This window comes from Pterocles gutturalis, unplaced genomic scaffold (assembly GCF_000699245.1).
Source record: "Pterocles gutturalis isolate BGI_N339 unplaced genomic scaffold, ASM69924v1 scaffold34755, whole genome shotgun sequence".
Lineage (NCBI taxonomy): Eukaryota > Metazoa > Chordata > Aves > Pterocliformes > Pteroclidae > Pterocles > Pterocles gutturalis.
This window is the reverse complement of record NW_010141991.1, coordinates 682-15,727: the sequence shown is the minus strand read 5'-3', so window position 1 is coordinate 15,727 and position 15,046 is coordinate 682. Positions and strand designations below refer to the sequence as shown.

General features: G+C 40.0%; 1 protein-coding gene across 1 annotated transcript; it reads left to right on the top strand.

Moving 5' to 3' along the window:
- Nucleotides 1–1,182: 1,182 nt before the first annotated feature.
- UBE2G1 (ubiquitin-conjugating enzyme E2G 1) lies at nt 1,183–12,764 on the top strand (the record flags this gene model as incomplete). Its single annotated transcript, XM_010084222.1, has 4 exons — nt 1,183–1,285; nt 4,340–4,437; nt 5,518–5,696; nt 11,565–12,764. Coding segments are annotated over 4 exons (392 nt in total), but the record flags the coding sequence as incomplete, so codon positions are not given.
- Nucleotides 12,765–15,046: the final 2,282 nt, after the last annotated feature.

The following is a 15,046-nucleotide window of genomic DNA, read 5'->3' as shown; positions in this document are numbered from 1 at the left end:
TTCCTGCTGTCTGCCTCTTCAGGACCTTGGTTCCTCATGTGAGCTGAGCGCTTTCTTTTCCCCTTGTGGGCTTGGACTCTTCTGTGCAGGGCTTGAATTAATTCTTCTTGCATTGTTTTTAACTGTGCTTTAAATAGTTCAGTTCTTAGCTGGCAAACAGTGATTACAAGCTTATGGGCAAATCAGTTTGGACTTGGTGGAACCCTTTTCTCCATAAGGGTGCGAGGTTTTTTCTTGAAGTTCTTCTGCATGTACCTAAGGGCATTATAAGGACCTCTGAATTTAAGTCTGTAAAGCCTAGAAATCAACACAAAATACAACTACTGGGTTTACAAAGAAGGGAATATGTAGAGTAACTGTAATATGGAATATAATAATGAAGGCTGTAAAATGACAGAATTTAAAATAAGTGCAATAGTAATTGTAAAACAAAACAAAAAAAAATTCCCTAATTTAGTCTATAAATTACTGACCAGTTGAAGGAATAACTCTTTCCTTCCTCTATTCTAAATACCCCAAATCATCAGGACTGTTTGTTATCACTACTGGATAAAACTGTTAAACAAAAGGAAAAAAAACCCATACAACCCAAAACCTAAACAGGATAACAGTGTATCTTCTGTCCTCTCTTCTAGTAGTTCAGAATGTAGTAAATCATTATCTCCAGAATTATCTCCACAGGTCTTAAATGTTTTCAGATTCTGAAAAAAATAATCTAAAGTAAGTAGGATGTTAGTTTTAAATATAAACATAGTGTGACTTTTTTTGTTCTGGTAAAATTTTCTAGTGTTAAAGAGACTTTAGTTTAATCTGTCTCCTTGGGGTTCTTATAAAGCAGTATGTTTTTTTCATTAGTAGAAAAATCTGTTTTCTGACTTGCAGACACATGCATGTATTGGTATCTAGTTTAGGAGACCATGTCCCACAGTTGTGAGTTATTTTGGCCCTTCTGCTCATGATGTACTTGGGTAGTTTTGGAGTCAGACTATGGGTCTCAGCTCTGGCAGCATGCTGTTATGTGTGGCAGGGAGTTGAGGATACTAGTCCAGGCTGTAAGTCCACCAGTAGGTGCCAAATCACTGACAGTCACGGGGTTTTTTGGTCACGTATAGAGGCATGAGCAAAAACAGCAAATGCATATCAGAGACCTAAAGTCACTCTTAAATTCTTTTTCCTACACAGAGCTCAACAAAAATCCAGTGGAAGGCTTTTCAGCGGGCTTAATAGATGACAATGATCTTTATCGATGGGAAGTCCTTATTATTGGTCCTCCAGATACACTATAGTAAGTACTGATACTTATACAGAAACATAACTTGCATTTTCTAGTTGTAGTTTGGTCTGACTTCTACTCACTTAGACCAAGTGAGTAGAAGTTAACGTAAATCTTCATACTGACTAAGTTAGGTAATGCTGTTCTGTTGCTAGTAAAATGCCTGTAAATAGCTGAGTTTGCCATACAGAAGTTCTAAACTGCTTTGCTTCCCTGGGAAAATGCAACACTGATCCCTTTGTACTTGTGTAGAAATGAGAAAAAATAGGCCATACTTAGAGGCAGCTTCTGTTTCCTTGTGTATTTAAGTAAGGCAGGTATAACCCATTATTGGCTTATATTGCTGTGAGGCTCTAGTTTACTCAGTAGTGCAGTTTTAACCCATTACAACTCCATGCTGGTGGAAAATATTCAAGAGGGATGTAGTTGGGGAAACTGCAGCAGACCATAGAATTAGCCTCAAGTCCTGTCAGTTTGAGATGGGAGAACTTCCTTGTGTGACCTGGAGTACTTCAGTGTTGATCAAATTTGAATTGTTGACAAACCTTGCACAGTGGGCTTCAGAAAGCTTCTGTCTTTATCCTAAGGACTGCGTTCTTTAATTGGCATTTGAACACAAAGCAATGCAGTTCATGCAGTAATGTCTTTTCCTGGACCTTCAGTTTGCTGTGTTTTTGCACTGCTATATACCTGAAGCACTCTGGCACATGCAGTTGGTGTTTTGGGTTGTTTTTAAAGCTGTGGCTAATTGAGAGAAGGCTTTCTCTTTCTTGTAGAGGTTACATATGAGCATGTATTCTAGTTCCTGGGAGAAGGCTCTATGCCCACAAGAGGTCAGTTTAAAGTGTAGCTATTAGAGATGATCTCTGTTCTCCTTCATTAAACTGTTCCAGTGGTAAATTAATGATACAGAAAGCCTAGTGACATTTACTTGAGGTCAGTCATAGTTCCAACATGAAGTTGTTGTGTACCTCTGTCTGCAGACTTCTGGATAAGTACTTAAGCACAGGAATTGAATTGCTTTGCTTCTTGTCAAGCTCACTACCTTGTGATTCTCAAGCCTTGCACAAGATGAATTCTCCAACTTCTGTTGACCTCTTTTGAACAGTCTGGTAGTGGCGCCATTATATTCTCATGGCCTTTTTATAAATACTGTCAGTAAAGAAATACTGCTTCTAATTGAACCTCTTCTTCCATGTTAAAAACTGGAATAGCATTTTTGCCCACTTCAATAAAGTGCTGAGCTTATTTTGAGCTTTTTAAAATAAGCAGCTCTCTTCTGTTCCAGTCCTTAGCTGCTGCTTTTCAGGGTAGTGTTATCCTGAATCCTTCTTCCCTGGTCCATATCATGGTGACAGTAGAACATAATAGTTCAGCTTAACCAGGCGGTTCAAAATTTTCAAACTTTAGTCTCATTCCTGTTCCTACTTTATTTATTCTGAGTTTACCTGAAAAGATGTCAGACTCCGCCTGACTGTACTGACAGGAGATCTCTTTATCAGGAGTATTGCTGAAAATGGCACTGATCTCCCTTAATTGACAGCTGTACTTCATTAACTGCTTTCCAGTGTGTATCCAATTAAGGAGCTGAATTTACATGTACTTAAGGGAGGGGCAACCAGGTATGTCATACAGCCTAGTAGCTTTAGGATCTGCTCCTTTAAGGGAAAGAAGAACTTTTTTACTTTGAAAGGACAGACTTAACTGGTTTGGAGCTATCAACAAATGTAATCTAACTCCCCTTTGTCTTGACTAGTAGGGATGTTAAAACAGACAGTGTTTCTGGAATTCCTACCCTTCCCAGCATCAAGGATTCTTGGAAACTGGCTGCCTTTTCTAAAACTTGTGGAAAATGAATGCTGTGGGTTCAGATCCCTTCAGCTGCTTTATTTAAAGAGCCAAGTCACTTAGATCTAGTGCTTTTTGGGTTTGAGGGGTTTTTCTGAGACACTTGCTAGCATTGCACATCTTTGGTTTGTGGTGGTAAAACTTGTTATTTCCTCAGTGGGGTGTGGATACTGGCTCCTACTCCTTTACAAATACAGGAAAAAAAAGTTGCACTGAACAGCTTTGTCTTCCCTGTACCAATTATTTTGTTTGTGTGGCTACTGAGGAGTGAGTAGCTTGTCATATTGCACATCTTGTGCCACCTTCAGAGGTTGTGTTCCAGTTTTTGTAGTCTCTGCCTTTTGCAATTTCAGAATTTGTTACAAGCTTCAATTACAATAGATTACAGTAACAGGGCAAATGTAATAGTAATTATAGACGGAATACTTAGCTAATGTAAGGCTTTCCATTTAATATAGGCCTCCACATTTTTCAAAAGGGACAATTTCTGGGTATTGAAACCTAGTTTTTTAAAAGAAATACCTCCACAACAGACTGTAATGGTACTTAAGTATGGGCCTGAAACTCCACATAAAAACTGGATGTCTCTTGTTATTGTTTTCTGGTTTAGTGGGTAACTGTAATGCAGAACACCTCGCTGTTGTGTCCTAGTCCCTTTTGCTCAGCATTGAAAAGGTACCATTGGAGTCTTTTTACAAAGTAATGCTGTAGACACAGCTAGAAAGCTTTCTGTAACTTCTCCCTGAGGCTCACTGTTGCAGTTCAATATCAGTAAATTAGGACCAAGGTGTCTAAAGGAGGAAAATAAACAGGTATCTGTTGGGCTGTACTTGAGAAGGGGAGTTACTGGCAATGTCTTTTTTTGCTGTTAATAAATGTACTGGGAGGAGAAATCTAAGTTGTAATTCCAGGTGGTGAATTCCTTGGCAGCTTTGATTTTTTTCTTTTTTTTGTGTGTGTGTGATTTCCACACCTCCCCCCCCAACATCATACTAATTCTAAAAAAGATACAGTCTTGGGAAACTGGCAGTATCTTGTGAAAGGATCTTCTCAATCTAGAAGCTTTTTGCATTGCATATGGAAATGATGGTACTGTTGGTTACTAACATGATGTTAAGCTGTGTGAGGGGGCAGACTTAGAGCTTTTGATACATCAGTAAGTTCCAATCTTCAGCTGAAGTTTACGAAAACTCTACTAAGATATCTTTGATTCCCCAGTGAAGGTGGTGTTTTCAAGGCTCATCTTACTTTTCCAAAAGACTATCCACTGAGGCCGCCAAAAATGAAATTCATCACAGAAATCTGGCATCCAAATGGTAAGAATTGTCAAAGTTTCAATTTCTTTTTGCGATTATGAACTAAAATACGGTGAAGGCAAATGGATACATTTCTGTTCATGTTAGAAATATAAAACTGTCTACTTTGCCATCTTCACTTCATAAAGAAGTAATAACTGTGGCAGTTTTTCATAGTGCTGCTCTGAGAGACTGCTCCTAAAGTATTTTCAGAAGCTACGGAAAGTGATTTCTTGACTACTTGGTAACTGTTCAGGGGTTTGGTTTTTTTTTTCTTTCCCAAGTATGAAACTCTGGTCTGAGGAGAAACTTGACTTCTATAGCTCCCTTTTGTTATAGCTTCAAATATTTCATCTTAGTATTGGTAACTTGGCAGTTCAATATAGAAGGCCCAAGGTTGTCCTCTTCCAGTGAGGCATGAAAGGAAGTAACAGCATCTTTTAGACCCTCCAAGGAAGGCTTCTCCTAATGTTTAATTTACTTATGGACTACTGGACATAGATGGGAAGGGAAAATAAAATGGAAGAATGTTTCTATTGGGAAGGAGGAATGCTCCTCAGTTTCTGAAGTTGTCATTGAAATTGTGGATGTTGAAAGCTGGGAGACCAGCACAGTACTCCCATCATAAGGGTCAGAGACTATTTTGATGCTGTGTCAGTTTCAGCTCTGGAAATATCAGAGTACTGGTCAGGCAGTTTCTAATTCCAGCAGCTTAAATCATATTCCAATATATTGCAGTAATATCCAGCTGGCACTGTTGCTGTGGGGAAAAAAGCCACTGTCTAGTTTGCTGGACTTCACAGAAAAAGCTTTAGTGGAAGCCTATCTAAATAGTCTTGAAAGTTGCAACACGATGTTATGATTAAGTTCTTCCTCCTGGTGTGCCCTCCCTGACAGAGGTCCAGGCATAATAAGTCTTCCACCAAGGCCTGTTTATTGCAGATTGAGTTCTGTGATAGTTAATTACTTTCCTTTTTTGTAAAGCGTCTTCACCAATGCTTTTTCAGACTAGCTGAAGTGAAGATGAACAGCTCCATGACTATCCTGAAGAAGTGCCAGCATGTTGTGCATTACTGAAATATGCCTTGTTCTGTTTTGTAGTTGACAAGAACGGTGATGTCTGCATTTCAATTCTTCATGAGCCTGGAGAAGACAAATATGGCTATGAAAAACCTGAGGAACGCTGGCTTCCCATTCACACAGTGGAAACTATAATGATTAGTGTTATTTCTATGCTGGCAGATCCCAATGGTGATTCTCCTGCTAATGTTGATGCAGCGGTAAGATTTTTCTTGGTCTTCTGATTATCTTCAGTGTAGAAACCTAAACTTGTAGTGGAGTTTTGCTTCTGGTTTGACAAACAGTACTCTGACTTTTGGAAGAACCTTTTATATTACAGGCCAAGGCTACCTTTTTGTTGGGAAGAGCAGTCATGTCGTGAAACAGAATTGCTAGTTAGCCCTGGGAAGTTCCTTACAGATTGCAGGGGAAAGATGCTGTCAAATTTCATAGGCAGTGGTTTAATTAATGCAATAATGCATTTATTTATAGTAAATAACCTGTGCACAGAGGTACTTAATGAGTAAACTTTAGCTCCTTTAGTCTTAACATTCAAGGAAGCTAGTTGTAAAAATTCTGCGTGGCTACATACATGTAGCAGTTAAAACTGCCATGAAGTTTAGCTGCAGAAGTTGACATATTCTAGAACATTTTTTGTTTCCTAGCATGTTATTAATATAACACAGAAAAATTTTTGTCTTGGAAATTATATAAGCTATTAACAGACTTGTTGATTTGACTGGAAGGAGAAAATGCGGTGGGGTCCCTCAGTGTAATTATGTTGTGACTTCTTGCATCCCCCCATCTACATCAGTTCTCCTAGGTCATGGATGAAAGCAGTAGGTTTAACTGTGTAGGTCTGTCATTTGAGAACGTACTTGAAAGCTTCACTGGGCATCTGGCCTTCCACTCTGGAGGAACTGTTGTCCCAGACTAGAAGGACTGGCTGAGGAGTGAGGAAGAATGGTTTGTAGCAGATGACCAGGGTGAATCTGCAGTAAGGATTCTCCTGTCTGTGAGGTGCAAGGGTTTCATGCACCATGGTGTTTCTGGAGCATGGGCTGTTCTGTCTGCTGCGTTTATAGCAGAATAGCAGTTAGACTAATAACTATTTGTGGTGGGGAGGGAGAAAATTCTCAGTTTTGAGGGGAGTAGGGGAACAGACATCAGGTCCCATTCATCTGCGACATGCCAATGTGCTTTCCTTTGAATTACTCTAGAATTGCATTTCAGCAGTGACTAATACATGATATCCTCTCACACAAGAGAAGTTCTAGGCCTTTCAACTGGGGCAGGGAGGAAGAGGGAGGTGGTAATGAGAAGATGCAAAGTTCTCTAGAAGCTCGTTAACCTGCTCTGTCAAGCTAGCTATACCTGCCCAAAGTGGCTGGGAGTTTAGTTTCCTGAAGCCTTTGATGCTCTTAGGATTTCCAAAGGTGGTTGAGTTCTGCTGAAAAACCATCATGAGAATAGTCTCATGTGGAGCAAACTTAATGGGAAGAAAAAACCACGCACAGAAAGTTGTAGTGGTCCACTCATTAAACATTCTTTTGAGTGTTGGACCTCCCCTTCCTGTGCCACGTTACTGGTGGAGACAAATACCCAGGCCACGCGGACGCTTATCTGCTGGCAGACCTGAGAGCCCTGGAAGGAGCAAGTTGTTAATGAAATGCTAAAAGTACAGTTAGAGTTCCTCGGTTTACAGACTCATGCATGTTGAATGTAGTGACCTAACACTGGAGAAAGCTTATGCTTTTAGCTGTGCTTGTCACCTTCCTAGCACCTCAGAGCTTTTTGATCTTCCTGTACTGTGCCTCACTCTCTGCCAGCCACTTCAGGAGTGGATTAATTTTTTTCCCTCAGAGAGATGTTAGAAAACTAGGAAATTGTTTACCTAAACCTTAAGGTAAAGGTTGAAAATGTCTTAAGGGAACACAGTATTTTCTAGCCCACGTTGAAAGAGCAAAAACTTAAATCCAAGTCCAGCTGTGAAGAGGCATCACTGAGGCATCACTGCTGTAGCCCTTGGGTGCTAGTAGCTATTTTTCTGACTGTGGTATTAGATGTTCCAAGTAACTTTTAAACTTAATGTGCTGCTTGAGCAGTATGGTAGATTGCATCCTCTTCTTATTAACCAAAACATACTCATCAGGGTAATGAAGAATCAGCAGCTCATGTCTTGATAGCAGCTCAGAATGAAGCACATCTTCTACTTGGTTTACAAAGTAGAAGTTTACTGCAGCAACAGTGTTTGGCAGTTACTAAAAGATAATTTGTCTACTTTAATTTCTAGTTTTTAAGTGAGTCTAGAGAAGAGAGAATAAGGTGTTACAGGCAGGTAACAATTATAGGAGCAGAGGATATACCTCCTTCCTGGAAAAATGACCTGTGCATGTTGGAGTACTGTCTCTTGGAGAAAAATGAGGGACAGGAGCCTGAGTAGATACTGCGAGAAGCAGATGGAACAGTTCATGACCTCAAATAAGAGTTTTGTAGAGATTGCTGTCAAATTAGGAGCTTTACTTGCTATTCCATTCTGAACACTTGCTTCACAGGAGTACAAATATAATAGGCAGAAACAAAAACTAAGAATCTGAAGCTAGGAGGCACAAATTTGATGTTTTTCTTGGCCTTGGGCCATCTTGTGTAAGCTGTACTGTGTCCCAGTCCAAGGGACCAAATGCCTGCTGCTTTAATTGCTGAAAAAGAACAAATTAATTTTGTAGCCTTATTTGTGCTTTCACCAGAAAGGTAAGACATTCTGGGCTTTCCAATGTGCCAACTGGCTAGGTGAGCTTGGAGGTGGTAAAAGTTAGGTTATACCAGTTATCCTAACTTTTTCTTAATCACATGTGCTACAGCCTTCACTCCAAGTAAAGAGGTGGGAAGGTGGTGTGAGCTAGGCTGCTTCAGGTGAAAGTGTGCTGTGTGGTTCTTTAACTACTTCCCTCACCTCTGCAGTAAGAATATATTGCTTATATCAAAAACTAAGAACTGTAGAACTTATTTCATTAAATAAGGGGTTCTTCATATTTTCCCACCACTTCCTTGCCTTAACTGTAAGGCTGTACCCAACCTGTCACCCTTGGTCACGTTGTGTGATGCTCCTGGGCTTTCATCTGATCTTGTCAAGAGGGTGGCACTTTTTAAAAAAAAAAAACTTAAGACTGGCTGTGCTTTTCTCTGTGGGTTTTGGTGATACCATGGTGTGCACATCTCTGGGTTCAGACTTAACCTCTTGCCTATCTTCCTGTTCATCTTTTATCTTTTTTCTTCAGCTATACAGTTCTGAAATCAGATGGCTGTCACAGAGCTGAGTATTCTGTTAAGCTCTTCCCCATGGAGCCAATACCTTCCAGCCACATCCAACTAGAAGGTGTTTTCTTTCTAAGGGTGCTGCTGTGCCTCTTCTGAATTTCTGTCCTGGAGCATCCTAAAAGTTGCAGAATAGCTACTGGCTCCACAGTAGGCTGTGTACCTTTTTTCATCACAGCAGTTAGTAATTTTTCTCTAATCCATAACAATAGCTTGTGGTCTACAGTTTGAGTTTGCTGCTACTTTGCAGGTTGAAGTAAATAGATTTTGGCCTAGAAATTGTGGAAATATTGGTAGCCATCAGGTTAGCCTTGGAGAATGCCTAAAATCCAAGGGGGAAAGGCTGTGTCCTCAGTGTCTTGTGAGCAGCTTGCGTAGAAACCCAGAGCAAGCTTTCAAAAGTTGTGAATGTCACAGATTTTCAGTGGCTAGCACAATTATTGTAAGCAAATTTAGGTGTTGACTAGATGGCTAATGTCCAAAACCACCAATAGTCTTCCTAGAACTTGTACATTGTTACAGGACTGAGATCTGAAAGCTGTCTATTCCATTACAGAAAGAATGGAGAGAAGACAGAAATGGAGAATTTAAAAGAAAAGTTGCCCGCTGTGTAAGAAAAAGCCAAGAAACTGCTTTTGAGTGACACTTATTCAGCAGCTAGTAGCTTCACTTTTTTCAGGGTAAGTAACCTCCTAAAGACAAGTCAGTTACCTGAGTTGAGGCTTTCATGCCCAAGTGTTGCTGAGCAAAAAAAAAAAAGCCCCACCAACCAACCTTTGTTCTCAGCTGCATGGTCTCAGTGGTGGTCTTTGGCCATATGCAGTACTAAAGGCTAGAAGAATTTAAGTGCAGTAACAGCCCCATCTGCTAAGATTGGGGAATTCCTCTAGTACTCCTGCTTTTATGCTGCTTAGAAGTTGTAATTCTCTTTATCAGTATTCATCCTGCTTTATTAGTAATGCTTAGGAGTTACTAGAGCTGTAATAAAGGGAGCAATCATTCTTTTGTGTTCATTATTGTGAAAAACACTTGTTTGAATCTTGAAAGCATCCTGTCTTGCTATCTCAAGTTCACGTATATATGTGTATATGGATTTCATCTTGCAGCTGTTGGTGGCATGTTGCATGTAGGCTTCAGTGAGGTTGTTAGAAACTATTTGGAAAGGATTGACTTCAGGTATCTATGGGAGTTTTAATAGAAAGTCTGCTAGCATATCAGAAGGGATCAAGTTGAGATTATTACCCATCAATAATGTTGAGAGGTGATATTCTCTTCAGTAGCCCAAAAAACTTTTTTACTGAGGAAGGCTTCGGAATAGCTTCAGAAAAACAGCTGTATTTTGCTTGGAAACTGAACTGTAGCATATCTGAGAGCCTGGACATGTTTTAACCTGACAGTAGCTGACGTGATCCTTGTACTTTAGGCCACCCTGTTAAAAATGAGCTTCTGACTTTAATTTGAACAATCCCATCCTAGTTTCAATGGGACTTTTTTTTTCCTGAAATAGGCTCTTGTAGAAAGCTCCGTAGTAAAATGTGGCCCTTAAATACCTGGCCTGTGGTCACTTTAATCTTGGGTATGCCAAGGAAAAACTTCCTCAACTATCTAATAATTTCCCACTCTTGCCTTTCAAAGCAAAACAGAGCTTCATGTTGAAGCTGCCCTTTCTTAACAGTTGGTTTGGCAAATAAACTGCTCTGACCTGTTTGACTGGAGAAGCCCAAAACCATATGTACTAGTTAGTCTCAGCATATAAAACTTGTGGAGAGGGGAAAAAAAATGGCACTGTATGTAGCTTAAGGGACTTGTACTATCTGAACAACTAGAACAGTTTACTAAATGCTCCTGATAGTTTTTCTTCACCAAGGCTGTACAGGAGATACTTCCTTTCTTATGTAAGAACTGTGGGGGTTGTGGTGGGGGAAGGCTCCGTCTGTGACAAACTACTACTGCAGTATCTCCTCTCTGCAGAAATGCTTTGAACACAACCTTCTCCAGTACAAGAAAAGCATGAAAAATGCTTAATACTGATCAAAAGACTAAGCAACAGAACTGAATGTCTTGTACAACTGCCTATAACTAGAGTGTGAGAATTGTTAATGCAGCTGGCAGATTTTTCTGTCTTAGAGAAAGGGACTAACTGTGAGTAATGCTCCAGAGTATCCTTAACTAACCTCAGCTCTGTTGCCATGTTAAACTTGGCCATAGTGAAACAATGCTCATGACAAATATTTAAGTAATTGGCTGTGTTGCTTTTTTGGAAGGCGAAAGCTTTTCTAAGTCCTGGTGACTCCTCCTAAGTAAGTGATGGGTAATGAATTGGATGAGAAGGGGCCGTTAGCTGGTTTCAGACAAGCACAGTCTGACTGTGGTGTTCCTGCTTAGCGAAGCACTGCTGTGCCATTGTGTACTGCCCTTTGCTGGTGAACCAGCATCCATCATGCACAGTAAGTGATGCACACAGTTTCAATGATAAATCTACAAGTGTTTAGCCCTCTGTGTAAATCATCAAATGTTTACACGCTATGCACTTGACGAGCAACACGAGTAACAGGAGCCTGAAGGTCTGATAGTTGAGCTTGGATACGCAGTATGCTGAACTGACTCAAGTCTTTCTCAGGTGATGATTTTGGATTTATGCATCTTCTGTTTGGAGGTATGTAATGTTCTTGAACAAGTAATGATCTCTTCCTTGAACTTGAAATGCTATTTAAAATCGTTAAAATAATTGAGGATGATGAGGTTTGTTTTTAATACCTGTGATTTCTTTGTAGGTCTCCAATTGAGAAACATGGCACTGTTTTTTTCCTGCACTCTACCCACCTATTGCTGGACTTCTGTTGTAAAAGTTGGCAAACACTGGCTGGAACTGGGCTGCAATAAAACATGCCAGTTATCAATGCTGACAAGAGCCTAACAAGTGCCAACACAAGATGATTACACATTTTGAAATCTAATGAACTGCTTTAACCTTCAGGAAGAATTGTAAAGATGTGTACATAGCACAACATGATCCGGATAATATATATACTGTTCATGTACATCCACAAATACACATTGTACCAAATAATGCTGTCTGTAGTTAGGAATAGAATAGTGTAAATTCTAAAGATTTTAGCAGGTCTTTCTCTCCCTATTCATTGATTCCTATCAGTTTAAAAAAAGCAAAAAAAAAAAACCCCAACAACTTGTGAAGCATGTCAAACTAAAACCAATTAGGATAAAGTTATTTGTTTTTTTTCCTTTTCCCCCCCACTTTAATTTTCCTTTGACCCATTGAGGCTTAATTAAAATCTCTTGCTTATTAAAGTTTAGTATCTCTCTTGGTTTTTTGAAATGTGCTCCCTTTTATTTCCCCCATCAGAACTTAAAACTTTCCTAATTAAACCCTGAAAAGATTTGCTATCAATTACTTGTGTCTTCTTTTACAATGACCTTTGTAGTCTCAAAGGTGGCTTTTTTTTTCTTCCCACTTTTTTAAGCCCAACTGCACCTACTTCTTGAATTTGGTATAGCAATAAAACTGGCCATGGAGCACCCTTCAGCAGCCTGCTGGCTTTTTAACTTCCAGGGGATTTGAGCACTTTCATTTGGAAGTTCACTTGACTAAGTTAGTCCAGGATAGGAATGAACTGCTTCTTATGGGTGAATATTTCTTTTCTTTGCCTTTTTCATTGCCTGTTTGTGGGGTGGGGTGTGTGTGGGGGAGGCTTGTTTTTTCTCAAGGTTGAGTTTGAGCATGCACAGTTGTAGGCTTTCAAATGACTAACTTCTGGGTTTGGTATCAACAATAGCTTCCTTCCTTTTCCCTTTTTTCTCTTCTGTGGCCCTTCATATTCTTTGCCTTCTACTTCAGAGTTTTCCTCACCTAATGTATAAAGAAAATTGCGATGTATATTTTCATGTAATTTGATTTTTGGAATTCTGTCACCTTCTGTAGTGAGTTCTTCCAAAATATAATTTTTTTCCAATAATAATGTGTCAAACTGGCTGTCTTGAGTATCTAAAGAGGAAGGGTAACCACAGTTGGAGCACAACCCACCTGAACATTTTCAACAACATAACATTAGCAACCATATGTTGAATTACATTACAACCATATGTTGAATTTCATGTGCTGTATTTCACCTTGAAATAATTAAAAAGCAAACAAAACACACACCTTTCTTCCTATTGTAACCATCTTTGGCTCTCCACTGAGGAATTACTAATCTCAGAGTATGTGGTAAGAGGAGTTTTCCAAGCCTTTCTGAACTACCTTTCTACCACAGAAACCTTCTAGAAGAACTTGCACTTACTTGACTGTTCTCTCCTCTGTCCCAGGTTTACCACAGCTTTTAACAGCACAGAGTAACCCACTAACAAATCAAGAGTTCCAGGGTGAAAGGGTCAACTTGTAAGAAGCCTTACTACTAACGTGCTAGCTGGCTGGACTTGGTACATGCATGTTGCACAGGAACCAGAAACAGAAAGACACGTTACAGGTTTCCTGGGGGGGGCTGGGGTGGAAGGAGAGGACAGTTACTAGTGGCAAGACAGCCATTGGTGACAAGAAAGCCATTCAGTAGCAGGAGATGACTTGGAAGTAAAGGTATTACTTCCTCCTACAAGTGGTTTAGATAAACATAGGTGTGTTTAATGTTGGTAACTATTTTGAGAGTTGAATTTGCTTTTAATTGGACAGCCTGCTCCTTTGAGTGCTTGAGAGGTTTCTTGCCCACCAGCTGCCTCCCCTTTTTCACTTACCTAAGAGTTGGGACTGTGCAGAATTTCAGTGGCATGGTGCCATTCTTTCCATTTAAAAAAAGTTGGAACAAAGCTACTCTTCCTAAACATGCCAGCGCGCTTCTCCCATGGTGGACTACCCTTCCTTCTCCCTTTCCATGGTGTATCTACAGAGCTGGCAGCAATTCAAGATCATTGCACTTGCTGCTTTCAGCAAGTTTGATGGTGTTCTCTGTTTTGTCTTCCTAAGTAACTCAAACAGTTCACAACTGACTGAAAGCTTTAAACTATTTTGTAAAGTTTAATTTTTCTTGTTTGTTTTCTAGAAGAGCTGCTTATTTGTTCTTTAAGGGGTGGGCCTGGAACTGTTAATTCCACAGGAGTGCTGGTTCCCTTCTATAAATGATTCAAATATAAATCTACTTCTGGCTTTCCCAGGTGGTTCTGATTCCACATGACCCAGATATTGAAAAGAAGGAGCGTTACTGCGAGATACTGTTACGATATACAAGCTGCAGGTATGGCTAATGGCCAATGCCTTAATGAGAGAGGCAGCTGAGGGTCTGGTGCCAAACGTCCAGGTTGTAGAAAGCCTCTGGCAGCCATGGAAATGGCCTGTTTAAAACCTTTTCTGGGATTGTAGTTGGCTTTTTGATTGTTTTTGCCCCACATGTGAAAGGGATCTGGCTATGAGGGTTACTGATACAACCAGAAATTTCTGCTTAGCCTCCAACTAGGAACACTGTTGAAGAGATGAGTACGTACAAGTAGGACTAGAACACTTGTTAAACAATTAAGTAAACCAGCATTCTTACTCAGTTTCACTTGAACCACAATCTCGTATCTAGTTTGGTTTATGTAGGTTGTTAGCGTACTGGATGATTAATTACACTTCTAATTCTCTGGAAACTTGGAATTACAGCTGAGTTTTTGTGCTGTTTTTTCCCCCAACACATGGCAGCCTGCTTTCCAGATAACACTGCATCACTGGGGGAAAAGGCAAAGAATAGCATGGAATCTTAATAAATATCAAAGTAGTATGGCCATCCTAATTCCTTTTTTATATTTCTCCATGCTGCCCTTTATGCATCAGAGAAGATCTCTCAAACTCAGAAGGGCTGTGCTGTTCAGCAGTTTTTCTAAAATTCTTTCCTGCTGTGATGCCTAGAAAATGCTTGTTGAAACTCGGCAATCGTAAATGAAGAACATTAATTCCGAGGTGATTATAAGCCTAGTTTGGGTTTTTTGGCAGGCCGATGGGGTGGGACATTTTTCTGGTGTGTGTACCATCTGGTGCACTGCTCTCGGTACGGTGCCATCAGTGCCACCAGAGGAGCACCACAAGCCTTCTACCATTTCTGCATCTTTCCAGAAGGATGTACAAGTGATTTCAAACCAAAGCAGAAGGTGCTTGGGTTTGAGAGAGGCTGTAATGGGACAGCTTCCTGCCCAGGCAAATCCTCAACAAAAGATGAGATCCCTGATTCCCCAGATGCAGAACATAGCAGAAGTTTGAAATCTGATCTCTGTT